The sequence below is a fragment of the Zosterops lateralis genome, assembly GCF_965231275.1.
Source record: "Zosterops lateralis genome assembly, chromosome: 7".
NCBI lineage: Eukaryota > Metazoa > Chordata > Aves > Passeriformes > Zosteropidae > Zosterops > Zosterops lateralis.
In genome coordinates this window covers 33,712,957-33,735,541 of record NC_139767.1, presented here as the reverse complement: position 1 = coordinate 33,735,541, position 22,585 = coordinate 33,712,957, and the positions used below count along the sequence as shown (strand labels likewise).

Sequence of the window (22,585 nt, the reverse complement as noted above, 5' to 3'; positions counted from 1 at the left end):
TTTACTGTTCTGTTTTCCACAAGTTCTTTAAAATTATATCTCGCCGAATATGTTCACAAAGCACAGATGTGCACTGAAAATATTCTTAAATTTTCTCATAATTCAAATCCAATTTTTTCATTAATTTTAATTTCCATTTCTGTTAAGTACCTGATTATAAGGTAGTGTTTGAAATGGACAGTGATTCCCTTCTCTTGATAGGACCACATTTGTAATTTAATTAGAAATGCACTGTAATAACTCATGGATATCCTTTCCAAGAGCTGGAGTTGTCACTGAAAAACTGTGGAGCACTATTGGAAAATTATATCTAATGTATGTTAGCTCCTCTAATCTTGGTTATTTGGACAGTTTCCACTTTGCTCTCATTGGCTGCTTTATCTTTCCCTTAGGTATTGAATCGTTTCTCATGTACTCTGTTCATGAGGGAATTAGAGGAATCCCTCTTGATCCCAATGATAAAATGGATGCTTTAATGCCTATATCTGGGGCTTCATTTGCTGTGGGCATAGACTTCCATGCAGGTAAATATTACAGATAATTTGTTGTATGTATGGATAAAATTGTAAATTCTTCTCATAGGTGAAATAACTCATTTTCAAACCTGTTAGCAATTAAAACTGCATTTAAAGGACTTGAAAATGGATCATGCTACAGAGTTAAGCTCTGCCTTTAATTTACAGTAAATAGGAAATATTGTCCACATCCCGATTGTTCTGGCAGCAGCAGCTGCTCCCTTTGGGCAGAGTCACCACTGAGAACTTGAGACAGAAAGTGTTCATCAAGGAGAAAGGCTTGTTCCTGCTATGACACTTTTTCCATGGGATTTCTTAGCCCTGTGTGGTGCTGTACCCAGCAGGTGGCTTTGACAGCTGAGTGGGGCAGTGTTCTCTCTGTCCAGCCCAGCTCAGCCACGTTCCTGCAGGGCACAAGCCAAGTCTGGATCTGTTCCTTCCTTCTGGAAGGAGCTCTGACAGCCTGGAGAGCAGGCACCTCCACCTGGAGTACACTACATGCCTTTCCACTGTATGTACGAAAATAGTTTTTGATTTACACAGCCTCACAAAATTCCTATGAAATTAGTTGGTTTCAGTTTTGTGTGCATGTGGAAGAAGGTGGGAAAAAATTAAAGATCAGATTCTAAAAGTGATTGGCTACATCGCCCAGTGGTATTTGGATATTTTCAAACGTATTAGCAAGTTTTGGTTAATTTTTGGAAAAAAAATAATCTGTGACCAAGTAGTGACCTAAAAAATGTCCTGTGTCTCTGTATTTTTAATCCGTCAGCTCTTTGGTCAGCCTTCCTTTGAGACTCGTTTTGTTTCCCATTGAGCTTTCAAACTGGGAGTCTAGAAAAAAATCCTAAGTTACCTGTGTCATATCAATACAGACATTACCTTCTTGAAACATAAAATAATTTTGTCATTCTCCATTGTTTTTTATTTTGACATAGATTCTGCCTGGACATTCAGCATTGAGAGATCCTAATGGGTGATTTTTAGTGTATGTTAATATTTGCCTTGGTATTCAAATCAAACTTATTTCTATTGGCTCTTTTGGATTATTTCATCACACAAATATCACCAATATTTTTTTACTAGGTTAAAATTTAAATTAATTAGATGTTTGTTTTTTTGACCTACTTCTACACTGATGCTCTTGTCCCTCTCCCTAGCGAAAATTCAAGTTCTCTCAACATTTTGCAGTGCCCTCATAGCTGTATATTTTGTTTTCAAATCAGCGTCAGCTGATGTTCAGGACTTTTCTCATATCATGGGCATAGTTCAGTCATAGTCTCCAGAGACATAAAAATCACTTAAGAACCAGTGCCTATGAGCACATTTGAGATGGGAAAATCTCTGTTAAAGAGAAATTTATCTATTCCTGGAAAGACACAGGAGGAGAGAGAAGTGGTGACCACACATGTTCATGACAGAGAATGCTAAGACAATGCAATTGGGTTTTCTAGGGATTCTTTTAATTTTTTTTTTAAATTTAAATTATGCCAACTTTATAAAATTACTATATTTAACACAGAAGACTAAAATTTGACCTTTTCAATTTAAAATACCAATACCAAGGTTTTATTGGCTATTTCACATCTCATATTTTTGTTTTGGGATTTTTTTTTTTATTTTTTTTTTTTTACTATAGTAGTAAGAAAAGTTAGCTCCTACTTTAGAAAAGGTATTTGTGGACTTAGCTAATAAACATCGAATTAATGTTTTGGAAGAATGAAATTTTTAACTTTTTGGAAAAATTAAATGTGAAGATGGATGAAATTAAGTGAGGTTCTCCAACTTGACTTGATGAAGTTCCAGCACAGGGAACATGAATAGAATTGACAGTGACAAATGCATTGCAAAGATAAATGTAAATGGTGTGGAGCAGCGAAATCACAAGGGGCTAGTGTGTTATAAAAAAATTACAGCTTTCAACTACATTTCAGCTTCAAAAACAGCTGGTTTTCTCATTTTGGTGCCTTATATTGAATATTAAAAATCCATTTCTAAAACCTGCCTACATCTAATATGATTCAGAAAACAAGTGGAGGTAGTTTCAGATTTCATCTTGGTTTATTTTCCACTCAGTGAGTGTTGCTTTCATTTCACTCTAATTGGGAAGAATTCCCAAATTTTGCTGTTACTTCAGTAATTTAGGTATGCAAAGTGGATAAAATACATTAATATATGCTAGTAGTACAGTATATCATAATTAAAAGTCTAATGAGGATGTTTTTGCAGACATGAACAAGCTAGAAGATGCATACACCTTTTTTCTCCCTGTGCTTTGATACTTCTAAATTTTAATTAGCAAATAAGTAGCAAAATCACGCCTCTCATATTTGTTTTGACTGCTTGAAGTCAGAATTGTCATTTGTATAATCATTGGTGGGGTAAGATTCTTGAGCATGCCAATATTATTTGGTCACAAATACTTCTCTTATTTTATAAATATATCTATCAATCTACACAAATACATATATATAGATACATGTTTAAAATAGATATAAAATATTTTCATCTATTTATATAAATAATATTTCCATGTTCTATATGGAGATTAATTATTCTAAAATACACTCACATTATTATGGAACTAAAAAAATTACCAAGTATGAAAAAGTAACAAAAGAACAAATATTGGTTAATACCTCTCTGCAAAACATCTCACTCAGGAAGTCATCAGCTCATTACTTTGCAAGCAGAATGTTGATTGGAGCTAATTTATAGAACCCTGTCAATGAAAATAGAGAAATTCTGCTTGAGGGATGTTCTCACTTTGTTTGCCCCACCTCTTTTTTGAGGTTATTACGTGCCATGGAGGGAGCTTATGTCTTTTCTTGGGCCACTTCAAATCCTCCTGATCTGCCTGGCTTTTGAGTTTAAATGGTTAAAGTTGTCCCTTTTTTCCACTTAATGGACAATCACTGCAGCAGAAAGGCTGGGAAGACTGCTGAGATGTCTTGAAACACCAAACAAAAAGACTGTTTTTGGAAGCTTGTCAGGACATTTAAAATAAAAGCTGAATTGTGGATGGAATACATTTTTTTATTCTTTTGTCAGCATATCACTCTCAAATGTCACTTTTTATTTCCCTAGTTAATTTTTTTTTCTTACACTATTAAAATACAATGTCTGATTACTGAAGGAAAAGATGGTATAAGCGGTTTTACACTGTAGCCTTTCAGATTCCTAAATATTTTGGAATTATGACAAACAGAATAGTATGTTTTTGAAGCATTTATCTTATTAGGGAAAAGGTAAAGGCAGCATATTTATTGTGATTTTTAACAGAGATAGTAGCTTCCATCTGCTGTCATAGCCCTACTGTGCTACATGTGCTCTATTAAACAACCTAGAATTCTGACAGAATTATTTTAAACAAAATTTAAGAAAAGGCAAAGGAATGAGGAATTAAACCTCATAATTTTGATATTTAATACATATTAATAAAACTATAACTGGCAATATTTACAGTTGCTAATGCAGATACTTGGACTGAAGTAATTGAATTAATCTGAGAATCATTGGCACATGTTTTGTAGGGAATGATACGATCTATTGGACAGACATGGGTTTCAACAAGATCAGCAGAGCTAAACGGGACCAAACCTGGAAAGAGGACATTGTCACCAATGGTTTGGGGCGAGTTGAAGGCATTGCAGTGGACTGGATAGCAGGTAGGTCTGGGCCTGCTCCAGGACTTGTCATCATTTCTGAGAGAACACACTTGCCTCTTCACCCCAAGGTTAAATGACTTATTTCCCTTTCAGCACTAATTTCTTATGTTGTAAATGTCTGGAAATGACTTACATATATATTGGATGGCATTTCTTAGATGGACAGTGTCAATACTAGTTTGTGCTATAAAAGGCTGGATAGGACTATAAATTATAAATGTAACACCTATGCAAATTAAAATATAGCAGTTTCTGGTTCTGACTTAAACACTTTTCAAGTAGTATGTTGTCAGATTGTGCTCTTTTCTGAGCCAGAGATAGGGCAACTAAAAGAGTTTTAAAACCTTTTATTCCATTTTCAGTCTCATGTGAAGGATGAGACAATACAGGTGTTATAATTCACACCATCACAATCAGAAGCCAACTATTTCCTAATTACAATCCATTATAAGCATTTCTTAGCCTTTCTCAGCCTTTGCTATGCAATGCTGCAAATGCCTTAAAACCAATCATCTAAAATTACCCCTGGTAGGTCCTACTACAATTCATCTTTCATAGTTCTATTTCTCCAAAGTATCCAGTCTTATTTGCAAAGCCATCCTTTAAAACTTGTTTCTAGTTCCATTTCTCTCTCAACAGTGTCCATCTATTCCATAACATTTCTAAGTCAACGTTTTTTTGTCTCAAAGTCTGCATACGAATACATACTACATGAGCCTTCCATGAAGCTTTAGGAATCCTCAACAAATCCATTTCCCATAGTCTCCTTCAGTGATTTCAAAGTTTGCTTTCTTTTTTTCCAGGTAACATTTACTGGACTGATCATGGCTTCAACCTGATCGAGGTGGCGCGGCTGAACGGCTCGTTCCGCTACGTGGTGATCTCCCAGGGGCTGGACCAGCCACGCTCTATCGCGGTACACCCAGAGAAAGGGTAACATGTTATTCCTAACATACACAGGGCTTTTGCCTTGCTCTCTGTATCCATAATATCATGTAAGTTTGCTGAAAAATGCTTTTAGTTTCTTAAGGAAACCGTTTCACCTGAAGGTTGGACGTTGCTTGGAAGCGTTGCTTCAATCTGAAGTGGCCAGAAAGTCCAAGGAAGCCACATCAGCTGATGAGGGACTTTGTGATGAAATCACAGAGCAGTGTAATCCTCAGAAGATATGAACTCCAGGATTATGTAACATCCCAGTGCAACAACCAGGGAGAGTTGCCAGGGTAGCTGAAAGCCATGTGAGATGGAGGTTATAGATTGGAGAGTAAGGGTTGGCAAAAGTGACATCTGTATTCACCCTGCTGATTTTGGAGGGCAGGGACTACCCTGCAGCATTGACCAGCCCCTTCCACCTCCAGAACTCCTTGTGGAATCCCCATCCCTGGAGTTGTTCAAGGCCAGGCTGGATGGGGCTCTGAGTAACCTGGCCATGGGAAGATGTCCCTGCCCATGGCACAGGGATTGTTTAGGATACTTAAGGAGAATTAGATGAGATTACTGTTTTACACGTCTGGTAGAATGGTGTATCTTCTGCAAAGAAAGAAAAGCTTCATCTGTTTTATAACATTGTGCCGCAAAATGATAACTTGAGATGTCTCCACTCAGTTCCTCCAGAAGCACAGCAGCATTTTGCTAGAGAAGTGTCTTTCTGCCCAAAGATTAAGGCCTTTTTGCCCTTTGCATTATTGTTAAATCTCTGCCTCTTTTTCGAGGTAAAACTTTCAAAGGTGTTCTTCCCTCCCCTTACCCTGATTTCACTTTCTGCATTTGTCTGGAAGCTGGAGTTGACAGCTGTAAGAATAGAGAAGAAAATAAAAGTTATCAGAACTTGTTGAGTCTGCCAATTTTGTCAAGATACGAAGCAGGCAGCACTCAGCTGGTTGGTGACATTATTTGTTGTCACTGAGGAAAAAGTGAGCAATGTGTAGCCCTACAAAAGGGTGTCTTTGTCCCCCATCAGGTATATTTATTCATATAATGTTTTTTGGCACCTGTTCATGATTTTCTTTGGAGGATTTTAGATTCATTTAACCTGCTAATTATGGGTTGGTTTAAGGAATGTTTGAGTGTATTGAATGTCTGCTTTCCTGTGGTCAACATTTAGTTCTTATCCTGTATTAAGCAAGTCTCAAATAATTCTCTGACCTCTGACCAGATGCCTGAAAGCAATTCCAGTTCTGTTTAGAGGTGCTGTTAATAATCTGGTTAAAACTGCATTAAATTTATGCAATTATTCTTAAAATCCAGCTGATTAGTACTGCCTGTTTTGGCAATTCTCAACATATTTTTAATTTTACTCATGTTGCAGTTCAGTTTCCTAGTCTGCATGAATTTCGTCATTAGTATAAATGGTATTGTTTGTTATATCAAGAACTATGAGAACAGATTCATTTTTTCCTGGAGCCAGAAAACTCTACAATGAGAGCCAAAGTGGGTTGTTTCAGAAGCTGAATTTGATGAGCAAATTATAGGATTCATATTTTTTTCACGCTCATCACATTATTATCCCTCATTATTTCACATATCTGTAGTCATCTAGTCAAATACAGCTGCGTAACAGCAGATTGGTGTAATGATGTCACCAGACACTGGGCAGAACTGTTTAGTAATGCCCAGAAGGTTTTGTAATCTTTCAAAATCATCTAACACATTCATTCCACAGAGATGAAAGCATTGGAGAATGGTTTAGTGTGTTCTGTTCAATTTATGTACAGCATGTTAGTAAAGAAAGTTTCAGTGCTCTCTGAATATTTGCTATGAAAATCTTTCTTCTTTAGGCAACTAGTAATACTTTAGGTCTCAATTGTTATATTAGATATTTCATCCTCAGTATATATGTTAATTTGTGTGTTTATAATATATTTTAATACAGATATACATACATGCATTTATATTTGCCGACTTAGATATCCCCACAAAGCTGTTTCATAGGTTACTAGTCATAAAGGAAGTGCTCTGTCTAAATTTTTTGGCCTCATTTTGCTATACCTAAAGCAACAGACTGAAAAGTTTATCAAGGTAGATGTCTGACAACACATCCCAAATTAGTGATGCGAGTGTGGCACTGAGTATACAGGAACATGAGATTAGATAAGTAAGATTCAGATTGTTCCCATGAGGCATTTGGCAAAATTTGAAAATATTTTCTTCTCAAATAAGGTCCCGTTGCTTTACCATTTCCCACACTCCTTCTCACTACATTTTTAAATTAGACATCCCTTGCATTATGACAACACTTGTTAATCATTAGATGCAAGAGCTTCTGTTCAAGATACTTTTATTTTTTAACTTGCATTTTTTTCCCCAAACACAAGGCTGAATTTTTTAAGGGATGGACTTGCATATGGAGTAATGAAATACAATTTTAAGAATTTCTTCATATATATAACTTGAAAACAGTGTCTTAACTGAGTGTCCAATTAAACAAATATTATACATTTAATTTCTTAAGGCTATTTAGAGAGATGAGCACCATATTTTTTAAGTTATCCATTTAATGGTAATAGCGCATTTTGTTTGTAAATTTTAATTGGTGGTTTCTGCAACATTCTAGGTATTTATTTTGGACAGAGTGGGGACAGACCCCTTGCATAGGCAGAGCACACTTGGATGGCTCTGAGAAGGTCGTCCTTGTGAGCCTGGGGATTGCATGGCCTAACGGGATTTCCATCGATTATGAGGTTGGTTCCTCTGTCTTCCAGCATGCCTTAAAATGTGCAGTATTTGTTACATTTCGTTAAAACCAGCTGGTGTTCTACCTTGATGTAATCTTAATGACTCTTAATTAAATACTTGGGCAAGCCTGTTGACGTTTCCTTTGAAATTAATCTTTAGGAAAATAAATTGTATTGGTGTGATGCTCGTACCGACAAGATAGAAAGAATTGACCTTGAGAGTGGAGGGAACCGTGAGATTGTGCTGTCAGGGAGCAATGTGGATATGTTTTCAGTGGCTGTGTTCGGAGCTTACATCTACTGGTCTGACAGGTAATTTATTTTTCATGAGTATTTTAAATCTCCAAACGTTATTTCAGTGCCAGGTGCCTCACCTTTGTAGGATTAGCCGTTCCTTAGCAAGGTCGCAGGCGGGATCGCGGAATCCTGTGCATTTTCCAAGGAGAGGGAGTTCTGGAAGATAAAAAAGTGCCTCAGTGCCATAGATGAGAACAAGCTCCTCCACTTCTTATTTAGTGAGCTCTTCACTGCTCTTCAGTCATTTGTTTGGTGTGAATTAGTTGAGGATTGTTGATGAGACATCTTCAACTTTTTTGGCAGAGCACATGCAAATGGCTCTATTAGAAGAGGCCACAAGAATGAGGCCACGGATGCTGTGACCATGAGGACTGGCCTTGGAATAAACCTGAAGGAAGTGAAAATCTTTAATAGAGCACGAGAGAAAGGTTGGCTGTTCTTAAGGATGCTATTGATTGTTTTGATATCACCTGCTACTTTTTCTGTATATTAAAGCATTCCAAAAATTAAGTAATCAATGATTTTATCACCACTTTTTACTCTTGAAGTATTTTTCTTAAAAAAACTAAAATTAATGTACTAAAGAAAGCATATAGCACAAATCCAACAAAAATTCTTCAGAGTGTTTCAAAGAGAACCTAAAACCAAAACACTTCCTATCATTCCAGGTTTGATGTTTTTTCTTTTGTTTTTCTTAAAAATCCGTCTTAGGATTGAGAAAACTTGAACTCTTAGAATTGAGAGACCTTGGCCTGTGCTTTACAGAGCAGTAATTTCAGGTAGTTTGAGATTTCTATTGGAAAACAAACCAGAATCTTTTCTTATTAGAAATTCCCGTCCTCTGTGTCTCAATATTTATTAGCTGACATTACCTGGGTTTGAGTCTCCTTTTTTTTTTTTCCTTTCTGTGGAAAAAGACCTTGTAAATAATCAGATTTCTTTTATATTCAATTAGTTTAGCAAACTCAAGAGACAGAAGTTATAGACTCTATGATTTATGGTACTGATGGTTAAACGTTATTTTCTACTATCTGACTAAGAATAATCTTGCTATTGAATTGTCTTTTTACTTCTAAAATTCTGGTTTTGACAAGACCTTGAAAAACTTGTTTTACTGATGAAAATTGGTTAAGTTTCTACCAAAAATAATGATGATTTCCTCAGTAAAAGCTGCTACCAGGTAATCCAGACAAAATTTTCTACAAATAGACTCAAAAAGAGAGGAAAAAAATAATGGTAACACCATTATATATGTAAAGTTTTAATAGAAATATATTTCTAGTGTTGGTAGCATTCAAAATTTACCTTAATCGCAGCATTATATATCCAAAGATTCCGTTTCTTGTACATAAATCTCTCCAAAATAACTGCATTAAATATAACATTTTAAATAAATCTGAATTTTGAAAGAAAATATATTTACAAATTGATGAAACTTTTTTTAAAAATTTTAATTTTTTTAGAGAAAAAATTATTTGCAAGCATATATGCATAATAATTTTACTTTGGATTTCTGCATGCAATTTCAGAGGATCATATTTTGTGGGGAAAAAAAAATCCACACCAAAATCCATTTATTTTAACTAGGCTAGAAATTGTTAATGTCTGCTGGCTTGGAAGGGCTTTATATTATAGAATTAGGAAAATAGAACAGTGGGATAAAGCAATGCTTCTTTATGTGCAATTTTTGTTGATGGGTTTATAGACTTGATCACATAAGGAATAGGAGAAATTGTTACTGAAGCTAAAAATCTACTGCTGTTAGTTTGAAAAACATACCTGAATGATTTTTTAATACATTTTTCAAATTTTACTAGGGTACAAATGGTTAATGTCATTGGGAGGGGATGTCAGTGAGCCAGAAGGACAAAAGGGAAAAATACAGGTGAAAAATGTTTTTGGAATGTTTTTCTATATCACACTATTATATATATATATATCTATTTTAAGTTTATTGAACTAGAAGTAGTTAACTGGTTAAAAAAAACCCAATGTAATTAAATAGTTTCCTGACTTTTGTTATCAAAACAAACCTGCAAACAGAAAAACCCCAACACCCTGATGAGTTGTGCTGATTATGATAAATGCTTTTTTTTCAAACACCTGTTTTACCCTTTCTGATGATTCCATCCTGCAGTGGGACTTGCAAAGATTCCCATCCTTCAGTGCAATTTTACAGGTGTGCCAGGACATGCCCTGACTAGCCTGGCTTCAGAACTGGCCATTTTTAAAGATGTTTACAGTTGGTGAACCACGGAAGCATTGAAGTTTTCCTAGAGATTTTAGAAGCTCGAGGATCTATTTTTATGTATTTTCTTTTTTTTCTTCTCCACCCCTAATCCTTCCAAACAGATATTAACTTTTCTAGCCTAATAAGACTTTTAAAGTATCTTTTAAGCAAATGGAATGTAAAAATGTGTATAGCTGAATCTCCCCATGTTTTACATAACTCCAGAGAACTATCTCATGGAATTTTTCCTAGGAGAACAAAATTAAATATTTCTGCTTTAAAGAACAAGTTACCTCTCATTTGCCATGATTTTTTTCTTAAAAGGATTTTCAGCTTGAAATGTATCAGTTAAATAATTTGATCAACAGTGCCTTTAGACACTACATCTTCCCCAACAATTATGGTTTTGTACCCAAAAACATTCTATTTTAATGCTTTATTCACCTCCATTATGTGGAAAACTTTCAGAAATGGGAAAATTGCTATTTCTGAAAGAGCAGAGTTGTTAGGTGGAATTGACTGTCAGAAACAGAAACTGAATTATCTCAACTAGCTATAATAGTAATTCATAGATAGTCCAAAATAAAAAAGAAAAAGACAAATAGTTCTCAATTATTGATGATTACGGTTATTTTAAATATTACTTGCAACAAGTGTAGTTAGTAATTTGACAGTGATTCCTTAATGGTGTGCAATTGTCAGGGAGTAAGTTTTTGAAGTCAGATTTAAATTAAATTAGAAATAAATGTTAGGAAATGTCTTTGTTGAAAACAGCTGGATTCACACAGCTTTTTACCAGTCAATACATGCATATTTAATTTGGTAGAAAATGTCTTACAGCAGTACCATATTCTCATGGTAGCTAAATTTGACTTTTTGCCAGTAACAGGTGTTTTGAAAAAAATTAAAAGCTCAAAGCACTTGAAACACTTTCTAAGTCTTCAGCTGTTTTTGGAAGGTTAACCCATTTCATCTTTTCTATTAATAAAATATGTACTGTAGTGAATTGAAAAGGACACGAATTGTATTTTCTCATTAATTGTATTCTTTAAAATTATCTTTCGGTGTGGTTAAAGTCAAATAATTTTTAAGAGGAGAATTCCCAGAGCACACGCACACAAAAAAATCATTTCTATTGAAGTTAACTGAGTATATTTCTATTTGTAAAAGACAGGATTTATTCTGTTTTCTCCCCAGGTACCAATGTGTGTGCCAAGAACAACGGCGGGTGCCACCAGCTGTGCCTTTACCGCGGGAACGCGCGGAGAGCCTGCGCCTGCGCCCACGGGTACCTGGCAGAGGATGGGGTCAGCTGCCTCAGGCACGAGGGATACCTGCTCTACTCAGGAAGGACAATATTGAAAAGCATCCACCTTTCAGATGAGACCAACCTGAATTCTCCAGTGAGGCCCTATGAAAACCCAGAGTATTTCAAAAACGTGATAGCGCTGGCCTTCGACTACAGCCTGAAGGGAAGGGGCACCAATCGCATATTCTTCAGTGATGCCCACTATGGAAACATCCAAGTTATTAAAGACAACTGGGCTGGCAGAAAAGTGCTGATAGAAAGTAAGTAAAAGAAAAAAACTCAAACATATTTCCCCAAAATGCCTGTTCTATTTTAATAAACTTTATTGAGTGAAAAGTCAGCGATCGCTTGGCTTTGCAGAGTAAAAAAGTCATTGAAATTTTACTATAATTAATTGTTATATTTTATCCCTGTAAGATACATTTAAGCATTAACCACTTCAAAATAATTTGTTTTGAAATGGGCCTCTGAGGTGTGAAGCATATTACTAGAAAACAGAAGTGATGGTGGCAATGCTTAATTTATATTACTGTGATTTTAGGAGCTTTACTGTCAAAACAAAACCTCACTGTGCATTGCTTGGAAATGAAACTATTCGGTTGTTTATTTTTCTAGTTAGTGAGGGTGAGGTCTCTGTTGTAGCCATTTCTCAGTATAAAATATTAAGACCTTGGTCAGTGTGTTCAGTTGATTCTCCCTTCTTTAAGTGAAGTCCAAGAAAGGAATTTGTGCTCATTGACAATCAGAGGTAAATTCCAGCCTACAGAACTGTTTGGTTTTAATAGAGGCTTACTTGGTACTTATTCATTCCTCATGATTATTATGCCTTCATCACATTAGTAGGAGAAATTTCATGAAATGTGACCTGTTTTTCAAAGATTCTAGCCTTTGGAAAATGAAGCTTTGCACTACTATAAAGAAATTTCTGCCAGCATCTTCACCAAAGTCTTCAGGATAAGACAAACCATATTTTGCATCTGAGGTCTCAATAAAACCTCAAAATCTGTCAATAAAATGTTTATCAACCAAGTCTGACATAGCTGTAATATTAGGTGTATGTGGAAAGGTACCAGGTTTGTTATAGGAAAATCTGAATTTGAGGAAAATCTGAATGTGAATACATAAGGAAATACATCCTTAATGCTAAATATCCGTTAATCTGTATGACAAAAGTGTTAATTGGAAAAACTTCTTCACTCTTTCATTTCTGTTCTACTTTTCTTTTTTCTGAAATATGCGACAAAGCACATTCATCTCTAGTCATTTATCAGATGCAGATACTTAATTTTGTTGTTCTCTTGTCCCTTTTCAGTACTGTCTCGGTTTTTTTGAAGGCTGCAATTTCAGTAATTGTTTTCCAAATGTCCAAAGTGCTGTGTAGTATTTGTTCCTTAAGATGTGGATAAATCTCCTACAAATTTCTATTTATGCCGTGTTGCCTAAATTTAACTTTTTTCTTGGGTCAGTTCAATAACAAGACCAAAGAGTGATGAGGAAAAATGAAAGTTTGTTTGATATATCACCTTTGCACTGTTGCATGTTAATAGAAATATATTTTAGAAAAGAAAAAATGTTAGAAAACTGACAAAATATTATTTCACAAGTGATGTTGGGCAGTTGTACATTCTCTCTCTGCATTGGGGTTCTGTGGAGTAGTTTGTGGTTATGAAGACAGTTGGCACTAATGCATGGAAAAGCATTTTAAATGTTTTATAAACTGAAAGAGGGCAGATTTAGATGAGATATTAGGAATTCTTCCCTGTGAGAGTGGTGAGGCCCTGGCACAGGGTGCCCACAGAAGCTGTGGCTGCCCCATCCCTGGAAGTGTCCCAGGCCAGGCTGGACACAGTTTGGAGCAACCTGGGATAGTGGAAGGTGTTCCTGCCCACGGCAGGAGATGGAATGAGATGAGCTTTTAAGGTCTCTTCCAACACAAACTATTCTGTGATTTTATATATGATACAAGGTGTTAAGGTTTTTCTCCATTGATTTCCTGTGTGTGGCTATCTTAGAGGAATTTATGACATCTGTGTTGAGATATGTTAAAGATAAACCAAGCAATGTTGTCAGGATGTTCCCATTACTCCCAGAAAAGCATTAAACCCAAGGATTCAGAGCTGAGCTTCGCTGCACGAGAGACAGAAACGTGCAGTGATGACATGGAAGGACATTTTTAGCTCTGGTTTTATAAAAAGAGATTAAAAGTATTACATGAAAAGCCACTGGAGTTTTCAACATTTAAAACAGACAAAGAAGAGGAATAAATACTGGTGAAGCACTAATGCAGATAGAAATTGGTTTTTAAAAGAACAATAAAGTATTCCTCATTACTTCATAATAGGTTGCTCTACAAGAGCTAAAGACATTCCATAAAGCATAGCTGGGAATTATAGTTTTATGAAATTGTTAGGAAGTCTTTCTACTTGCAGTTTAATATGCCAGATTTCATTTTTCATTAGCAGAGTCAGCACTCTGAATAATTGAAAGTCAGATGAAATTTTGTATCCTTGCAGAAGCATTCACTGTACATGCTTGGGATGTACATGTGAACGATGGCATTTTGTAGAAATACTTCTGTAGAAATGCTTCTTTGTAAATGAGAAGGGATGTAACATACATAAATATGTTTATTGCTCTCTTTCATGTGTTTTAAACAGTTTATGTTGAGTCATTCTTTCTCAGCTGATATTTTTGTAGCCTTCCATCCCACAGTCTGCATGTGATTTTCCAATCACTGTAAACAGCAGACAGTTCATGAGGCTGCTTGGTATAGTGGAGGTATTTATTCAAACTCCACCTGTAAGGAGAAAAGCAGTGGTAAGATTGGTTGACACCACCAATTTCATTCACTGAAAGATGTAAAATTCCAAAATTTTCTTATTTACACGTTAAGAATCTGTGATCTAGAAATCATTAAATGGAATCCTGGTGAGAGATTTGAGTAATAATGTTTCATTTCAGGATTGAAAAAGAACATATTTTACATCAATTTTGTTGTTTTTCCTCCAAAATTATTAGAATGCATCTGTAGGAAGCTTTCCTTTATTAGGAAGGGATTCAAAACCACAGTGGAAATACCTAGTGTGGTTATATCAGTTCTACACCCTTTTTCTGCTTCATTAAGTTGAAGTCTACAAATAATGTCAACCTTTACTCAGTAATTGACTTTCGTAGAGAAAATAGGATATGATACATCCACAACATTGTTGTCCCAGATTTTTCGTTTGCTGAATGTAAATCTGCCCATAAAGTATCTATAATCAGGTGGATTCCTCCCTCTGAAATCAGATCTGCCTCTCACGTCTAATAGATCCATGAAGTCTCCGGCACACTAAAAACACTTAAGACACATAGAGCTCTTTGTTAAACAGGTTTCCAGCTCACTAAAAAACAGATTTACAACTCACGAGCAACCCATTATCTAACATGTTTTTAGCTCACTGAGAACAGATTTACTACCCAGAAACAACCCATTATCTAACATGTTTCCAGTTCACTGAAAACAGATTTACAACCCATACGCAAGCTATTATCTAACATAGTTCTGACTCACTGAATATTGATTTAGAATTCATAAACAACCCATTATCTGACAAATTTTCACCTCACTGAACAGATTTGCAACTCATAAACAACCCATTAGCTAACACGTTTTCGGCTCAGGGAAAGTAGATTTACGGCACATAAACAACTTTATCTGACTCGTTCCAGTTCACTAAAAACAGATTCAAAGCTCACCGAGATTCCTGTACCTGGTGGGGTCCTGTCTCCAGCAGGAAGAAACAATGACAACAACAACAGGATGTGCCATGCCCTAACACCTTTTCTATTTGTGCAATGTTGGTGGTTTTTTGAGGGGATTCTTTCATATCTCCATCTTTCAGTCAATCAGCAGTGGCTTTCTCTTTTTTTATTTTTTTTTTTTTATTATTTTCCTAAGTAATTTTATCAGGTTAATCTTCCTTATTCCCACTTTTTAACAATTTACCTTGCTCTTGGCTCTGATTTCCCACAAATGTGCTTTTGGCTCATCTAAGTTGTTTCAAAGCTTATACGAAGAAGCCTTTTTAGAAGTTGACATTTCAGTTTCTAGGCTATTAGTGCTTTTTTAATTTTTTTTATTATAGGGAGAATTTTGAAGTAATATTTTCACTGCCAAAGCCTGCCTCAGTGTATCTGTAGAAAAGCAGTGCAGTGTCCCAATAGGTTTAAGACAGTGGTACAACAGTAGAGAAAAAATCAAAGAACAAGTTAAAAATTACAAAAAAAAAAAAAAAAAAAAAAAAAAAAAAAAAAAAAAAAAAAAAAGTGGAGGCAAAGAAAAACAAACAAAAAATCAAATGAGAAAGAGGTAAAAAGTATTAAGATGAGATACACTCAGAGAGCTGTTTTTTTCTCCTGCCTGTGTAAACAATGGCGCTGAGACATTTTGCCAGTGTAGTGTCTTTCACAGCACAGAAAGGAAATGCTATGTGAAAAAAACACTCCTGTTTTGAACCTGAGGCACTCATGCCCAAGGAACACAAAAATCTTTTCACTGCTAACGTAAAGTGTCAGATTCTGTGATGTATTTTAAGGCTTTTCACAGTCTGAATCTTTTAAAGGTGTTCCAGTGTGTGCTACTATTCTTCCCAACTAAATGGGTCCAATTTAACTGTCAAAAAGGCATTTATGTTCCCATTTCTCTTACAGAGCATTACATTTTGTACATTGTATGAGATCCCTTTAGTTTTGGAGCTTTCTTCTCCAGGAAAGAACTTTTTAATCTGTTAGAAATAAATATTTGAATATTGCCACTTTTCATTTCATAAATGAATGAGGTTCATGATAACTGTGTGTGTTGGAATAGTGGTCCAGTAATTTTCACTTTTTAAAGGAGGAAAATGAGAGGCTGTTGTTAAGTTTAGGATATTTAATGAGTAAAACATTTTATTATTACAATGCCAACACTGTAAGAGGAAAACAAAGTGTCTGATTTGTCAATGTAATTTGTTTTCTGTATGTTGCTGCATATTAGAGAATCAGACAATCACAGAATGTTTTGGTTGGAAGGGACCTTTAAGAGTATCTTGTTCCAAGATCCTGCCAGGGCAGGGATACCTTCCACTAGACTAAGATTAGTGGGTAAAATCTATGAGTTGCTGTTATAGGTGGATGAAGTTTACTAATTTTATCTTAAGCTTTTTTTAAATTTTATTTTAGAAATGTGTATTCCTGCACATTTCAGGCTTTGTTTAGATGTTCCTAGTGTTAAACTCTGAAATGTGTTCATGATGGGATCTGACTCACACTGATCTTTTAGTTTGGGATGTCCTGAGCATTCCCAACCTCTTTACTGAGGAAAGGTGTTCCTGCCTATTCCGCTTGAGATTGTTCATGAAAAATTAACAACGTTTGTGACTTACTCAACTTTTAGCATCTAGCAAATTTATAATGATGTACACATTTGCTATTTTTTTTTCCCATCAGCAGATGTGATTTAGTTGCATAAAATGTAAAACTGTGTTTGGTGAATTGTCAGGAAAAAGCTGCAGAGAAACATCCCTTTAATTTTACTGGTTTTTTCTAAAGGGTAATGTCATCAAGCAAATATTGTTAGATCATGAGGCTATTCTGTCATTAATGCCCTCAAATAGCTCTTTTTCAACAGCAACAATAAAAATGTGTGATTATACATATTTATTAGAGTGAGAATGCTGATCAATTAGAATTAGATTATACATATTTATTATCCTTATTAGGATAGTCATGTTTTTGTTTCGTATGTGGTAAGGGTGAAGAGTTTTGGAGTTTTTTTTAGAGTGCACATGTAATGCATAAAAAGATATGTGCTCTTGTAATTATGAAAACATTTCTTCCATGAAAATTGTTGAGATTTTTAATAATCTAATAAAACACTTCTTTCTCTGTGTCAGCTTTCCATTCCAGATCTCTTTCTGCTTTTAAAACTTCTTTTATATGGGTATGTTTAACTACCTTGAAGTTAGAATATTGTAACACTTGCTAACTAGTAATGATTTGTTGAAACATCCTGGGAGGGTTCCAGTTATACAAAATACTCTTGGTTTTCTAAAATGTTGTGTTTCTAAAATATTGAGTTTGTGATGTATCATTAGTCCTTTGCTACATTATTCTTTCTGACCCTAAGACAATCCCTTATTTATTTAAGGAAATTTATTAAAGGAGCAAGTTATATCTCAGATAATGAAGTACAGAGTATTGTAGGTTTGCATCTCTATTTTTCCTTGGTAAATATTCAGGGAACATTTGTGGAAGGGCTCTATTCATTGTCTGGAAAAAGTTAATTAGAGGTAGGTTTAGATTTTGTCCTAAAAATTTGTTATTGTTTTGGCAGACACAAAGTGTTTTGCTAAATATCAGATTTCAGTATTACACTTCCCACAAAAAATACCTCAAAAGAGTGAGGAGGTTTTTTTTCTACATTTAGAATGGTCTTATATTTCTCTGTATCATTGCCAACAAATGTTCATTCTTTCCAATATTGTCGCAGGATGTTTGAAGGAGTAATAAGGTCACATCCGTGGAGAAATTTGTAATGTCTTGGATTTAAGCTAATTGTTACCTTGAAGAACCCAAAGTCTTTGTTCATTAAATGATTTTTAATAATTTAAAAATCTTTTATAGCTTATAGCGTGTGTTTATTTTTTCAAGATAGAGAAAAAATGGGACAGATGTTTACTCATCGTTGGTATAATTTTAGCAAACTTTACATCTGCTCTGAAATGAAATTATATTCTCAGGCTAAATAGAATGATGTCATAATTGCAGTTTATTATATATATTGCAGTTTATTAGTTGTGTCTTAGAACAATCGTTTAACAAAAGATTTTCTGGTAGAGCAAAGTGAGGGTGAGAATTTTGTAAAGTTCTGATTGTGCAGTCAGTGAGAGCTGTGAAAATAAACACTTTCCTTCAGGTGCCTTGTTGCTGGTGGGGCTTTGCTTTCACCCCAGATCAAACGGTGACCACCTGTTACCTGTCACCACAATCCTGCACAAACAGGGATAGAAACCACGGCCCCCTCCTGTGCCCAGTCTGCTGGAACAATCCACAGGCTGAAACTTGAAAAGGAAATTGCAAAAACCGAGCCAGAGAATGAGTATTGATCATTAAAGCCACCTCCAATATCCTGATATCAAAGAGTAAGGGCTGTTTATGCTCAATTTTATTGCTTTGATGGCTTTTCAGTGTTCAGAAAAGGATGATGTTGACAGTTGTTCTTGCTTTACATCATTGTTAAAGAAAAGGAGTTGGTTAACATAGGAAATTAAAGGAATGAGGTAATTGAAGTGGAAAAGTTCTAATTGTAAATTTTCTAGATAGTTTCAAAACAGAAGATAAAAGGTAAAAATCTATGAAATGCAGAAATGGTGTGTGTGTTTGTGTATCTCTATAAACCCAAACTCAACTATTTTTGGGCAATTTAAACTTTACCTTTTAGTATTTTTATTTTCCAGTTGCATTAATAAGGGAGCGTATTCTGAGTTCTTCAGTTATTGATTTGTTACTTGTCTGTTCCCCCAGAAAGTCAGATGAAGATCAGCATGGCAATATTTATGGGCTGCATCTCATCTGTGGGATGCAATCTATCTTCGTTAACTTCAGTAAAAGTGATAGATAGCATTTGGCAACGTAATGATGTGATCACTCTGGCATTGCCTTTGTAAATCATAGGCTGTTGCATTCTCTTGTGTAGATATTTAATCAGTTATACACCCCATTACTGATTTAATTCAGAATGTCAGTGGCAGGTGAATAATGTGAGTATTTGTATATTAATATCATATTGTATTAATGTTCTTTTCATTTAAGTATGCTATTCATGTGAAAATCATAAACTGTTGCTTCATGGCTAGAATAAATTTAATCAGTGCTGTAGGCATCTAATGCCATCAGTGTTTTAATTCAATATGTCAGTGTAACAAATGGGATTCTTTTCATTTCCAGTTTCTTTATGCTTTACCAATTCAGAATATTACATGATGCTGCAAAAATATGAAGCTTAGAGTAAACAAATTGCTAATTTTCAACCTGTCAGTGGCTTTTGGGACTAAATCCCCCAAGTGTAGCAGCAGAGGGGATGAGTACATCTTTCTGATGTATTTTCTAGTAACTGAGTATATAATGATAAATTAAATTTAAGGAAAAAAATGCTCTAGAATATTCTTTAAAGGAGTATGCAGTAAGTAAATAGAAAAGAATATCTATGCAAATCAGTAATGATCTAACACTGCTTAGGAATCTTCTCCAATGTCTCATCCTTAGAAATATAAAGTTGCTGAAATGTTTTAGTTTTAAGGAAGAACCTAAAGTCTAGAGGACCATTTCTAGGATAAATCTCTCCTTGGTCACTGTTCTATCACTGATAAAGAGATTTACAGGAATTTGGAGAGTCATCAACAACAACTGAACAAACAAAAATACCCAAACAAACAGAAAAACCAAACAGAAACCCCAACAAACAAACAAATTTAATCTAAAAATATATAAAATAGCAAAAAGAATGCACTGCTGGCACATCCAGCTCACACCTCATGCTAGCAAGAACAAAGTTACTTGTGTTATCCATTGTGAGAATTTATCTAAAAGTTCTGTCACTCTCTAAATCTTCTGTCCTTGACTTTAAGACCACCTTATTTATAGATTTCTAAAGCTATTAAATGAGTCACTTCTATATTGGTTGAGTCCTAAATTCCAAAAGTACAGAACATGATAAAACTAAAAGTTTATTAGCAAATAAAAGAGTGTGCCTGGTGTAAATCCTTCAGAATTAATGTTTTTGATGGAATTAAGAAAATGCACTTGGGTGTGTGTTTGCAGCAGTTAGTTTTCTTTTTAATTTTTTTTTTCTTGTCTTGTAGAAATTGAATTCCTCTGAATTTTTTTTTTTTTTTTTTTTTTTTTTTGGTAAGAGTTTATTTTTTTACTCTGAGTTTTTCTGTTTCAATTATTTATGAACTTTTCATCTACAGGTCTTTCACTCGAACCTCATCTTTGAAATACTGTTTTACAGATTGCTTTCTCTTAGCTCTCCTCCCCTGAGAGCACATGTATGACAAAGGGGGTTTTTTGCAAAACTGCCTATTTTAGATACTTTATTTAAAAAATTTAATCTGTGTGCTAAATGTTTCCTATCTCCATACATCTCTAGCCTTCCATGTAGCTGTTTTCTAAAAATTTAGAAGTTTCCATTTTATAAAGAGTAACTTGGAATTAAAACTTCTTGAGTCACCATTCACAGGCCTAAACATGGAACTGCAGTGTGATGTAAGGAGGAGAAAATTTGCTTTCTGATAACTGTGGGAAAATTGAGTTTTCCTCTTTAGTACAGAAATTACTCATAAAACAACAAATCTTATATTGAAGAGCACTTTGATCTTTTAATTGATCACATCTCTCTGTGACAAGAACAACATCATTATGTTTTTGTCTGCCACAATAGAGTTTTGGACTAAGTTTTGCAATCAGTTTGCTGTCAAATTTCTTGACAGATTTAGACAGGAAACAAAGCTAAAGTTGATAGAAATTCAAGAGGTTACACCAGGAAAATGATTTTTTTTAAATGTTTTTCTGTCATCTTACAAATGAAGAGCAATAAGTGGTTTGATGGTTTGATGACTGTTGTTTGCAGTCAGAATTGGTCAGAAATTGTCAATACATCTGTCGTTTTTAAAGGGAATCACAGAATATCTGAGTTGGAAGGGACCCACAGGGAACATCAGGACCAAGTTGTGATTCCACACAGGGAAACTTAATAGATAAATCAGATATCTAAGAGCATTTGTTTTAGTTCAGGGAATTGTATGTAGTTGTGAATTTGGATTCAGCAGATAGTGTTAATGGGAATCTCTGTCCCGATATTTGAAGAATTTGAGTTTCTGTTGCTGATTTCTAAAACCTTCACTATGTTTCAGTATTTTGAAATTTCAAAATATATATTTCAATACTTCAGGTGAGCTGAAGGTACATGGGGCTTGTTTCATAAATTCTGTTTCATAAGTAAGCAAACTATTTTTTATATATATCCACCTTCCTTTAAGGATTGTCATCTCATTTATTTTTCTGTCGCTTCTTCTTGAATACAAGTGATTGTTACTTCTCCACAGATATGTCACAAAATATGACATCAGAAGATGGCCAGATGCTTTAACAAGAAAAATACAAAAAACTGATAAATCGTTATTGGTCGTATAGTTTTGATTTATTTGCCTCGAAGTTTTGATTCAGTGTTTGCTCTTCCAAAGTGATCAAACTCTGGTTGGGACTTTTTGTTCTGTATGTATGATTTGCATAGTAAAAATTACATCTTTCAGGAAGCTGCATGTAAACTGTAATAGCCAACATAATGTAATCCTGATTATATTTCTAGATTTTTGCCTTCTGTAGCTCATTAATAAGCTGCATGAACCTTCTGGTCTAAAAATATTTGTTTCTGGCAAAATAATAAGTGAAATTATCAGCATATATATTTCTGTAGTAATTCACCAATAGTGGGAGGAAATAATTATTCCTATTTCTCATAGTCTGTCACTTTTATATATTGGGATTAAATACAATTTATCTTTTCAGGACATTAAATATATGTTTTAGTTGCTTATTAATATTTTTTTTCCTAGCTCACAGTTTTTTGTTTTGAATGAATGAGTGTGGTGTCATGACTTATTAAAATTACATATTGATGCCGAGACCTTCAGAGTTGGTATTTTTTCAGTAATTTTCAGGTGTTTAGCAAAAGCCAATACAGTTGTTAACAACAGGGAACTTTGATCCCTATTAATGTAACTTGTCAGTGCTACAAAATACATTGTGAGATGGTGCTAAATAATACAAGCAACTATTGAAAAAATACAAAGACCTGGTTTGAATGATAT

At 34.7% G+C, this 22,585-nt stretch overlaps 1 protein-coding gene across 1 annotated transcript in view; it reads left to right on the top strand.

Moving 5' to 3' along the window:
• Window positions 1-22,585, top strand: part of LRP1B (LDL receptor related protein 1B) — a gene marked incomplete at its 5' end in the record, with an annotated part of 645,110 nt that overhangs the window by 486,545 nt on the left and 135,980 nt on the right. The window contains 7 exons of the mRNA XM_083865658.1: window positions 393-524; window positions 4,049-4,183; window positions 4,987-5,116; window positions 7,737-7,863; window positions 8,018-8,169; window positions 8,458-8,582; window positions 11,582-11,953. Of these exons, the coding sequence (XP_083721784.1) occupies window positions 393-524; window positions 4,049-4,183; window positions 4,987-5,116; window positions 7,737-7,863; window positions 8,018-8,169; window positions 8,458-8,582; window positions 11,582-11,953 (1,173 nt within the window). The remainder of the gene's footprint in view (window positions 1-392; window positions 525-4,048; window positions 4,184-4,986; window positions 5,117-7,736; window positions 7,864-8,017; window positions 8,170-8,457; window positions 8,583-11,581; window positions 11,954-22,585) is intronic.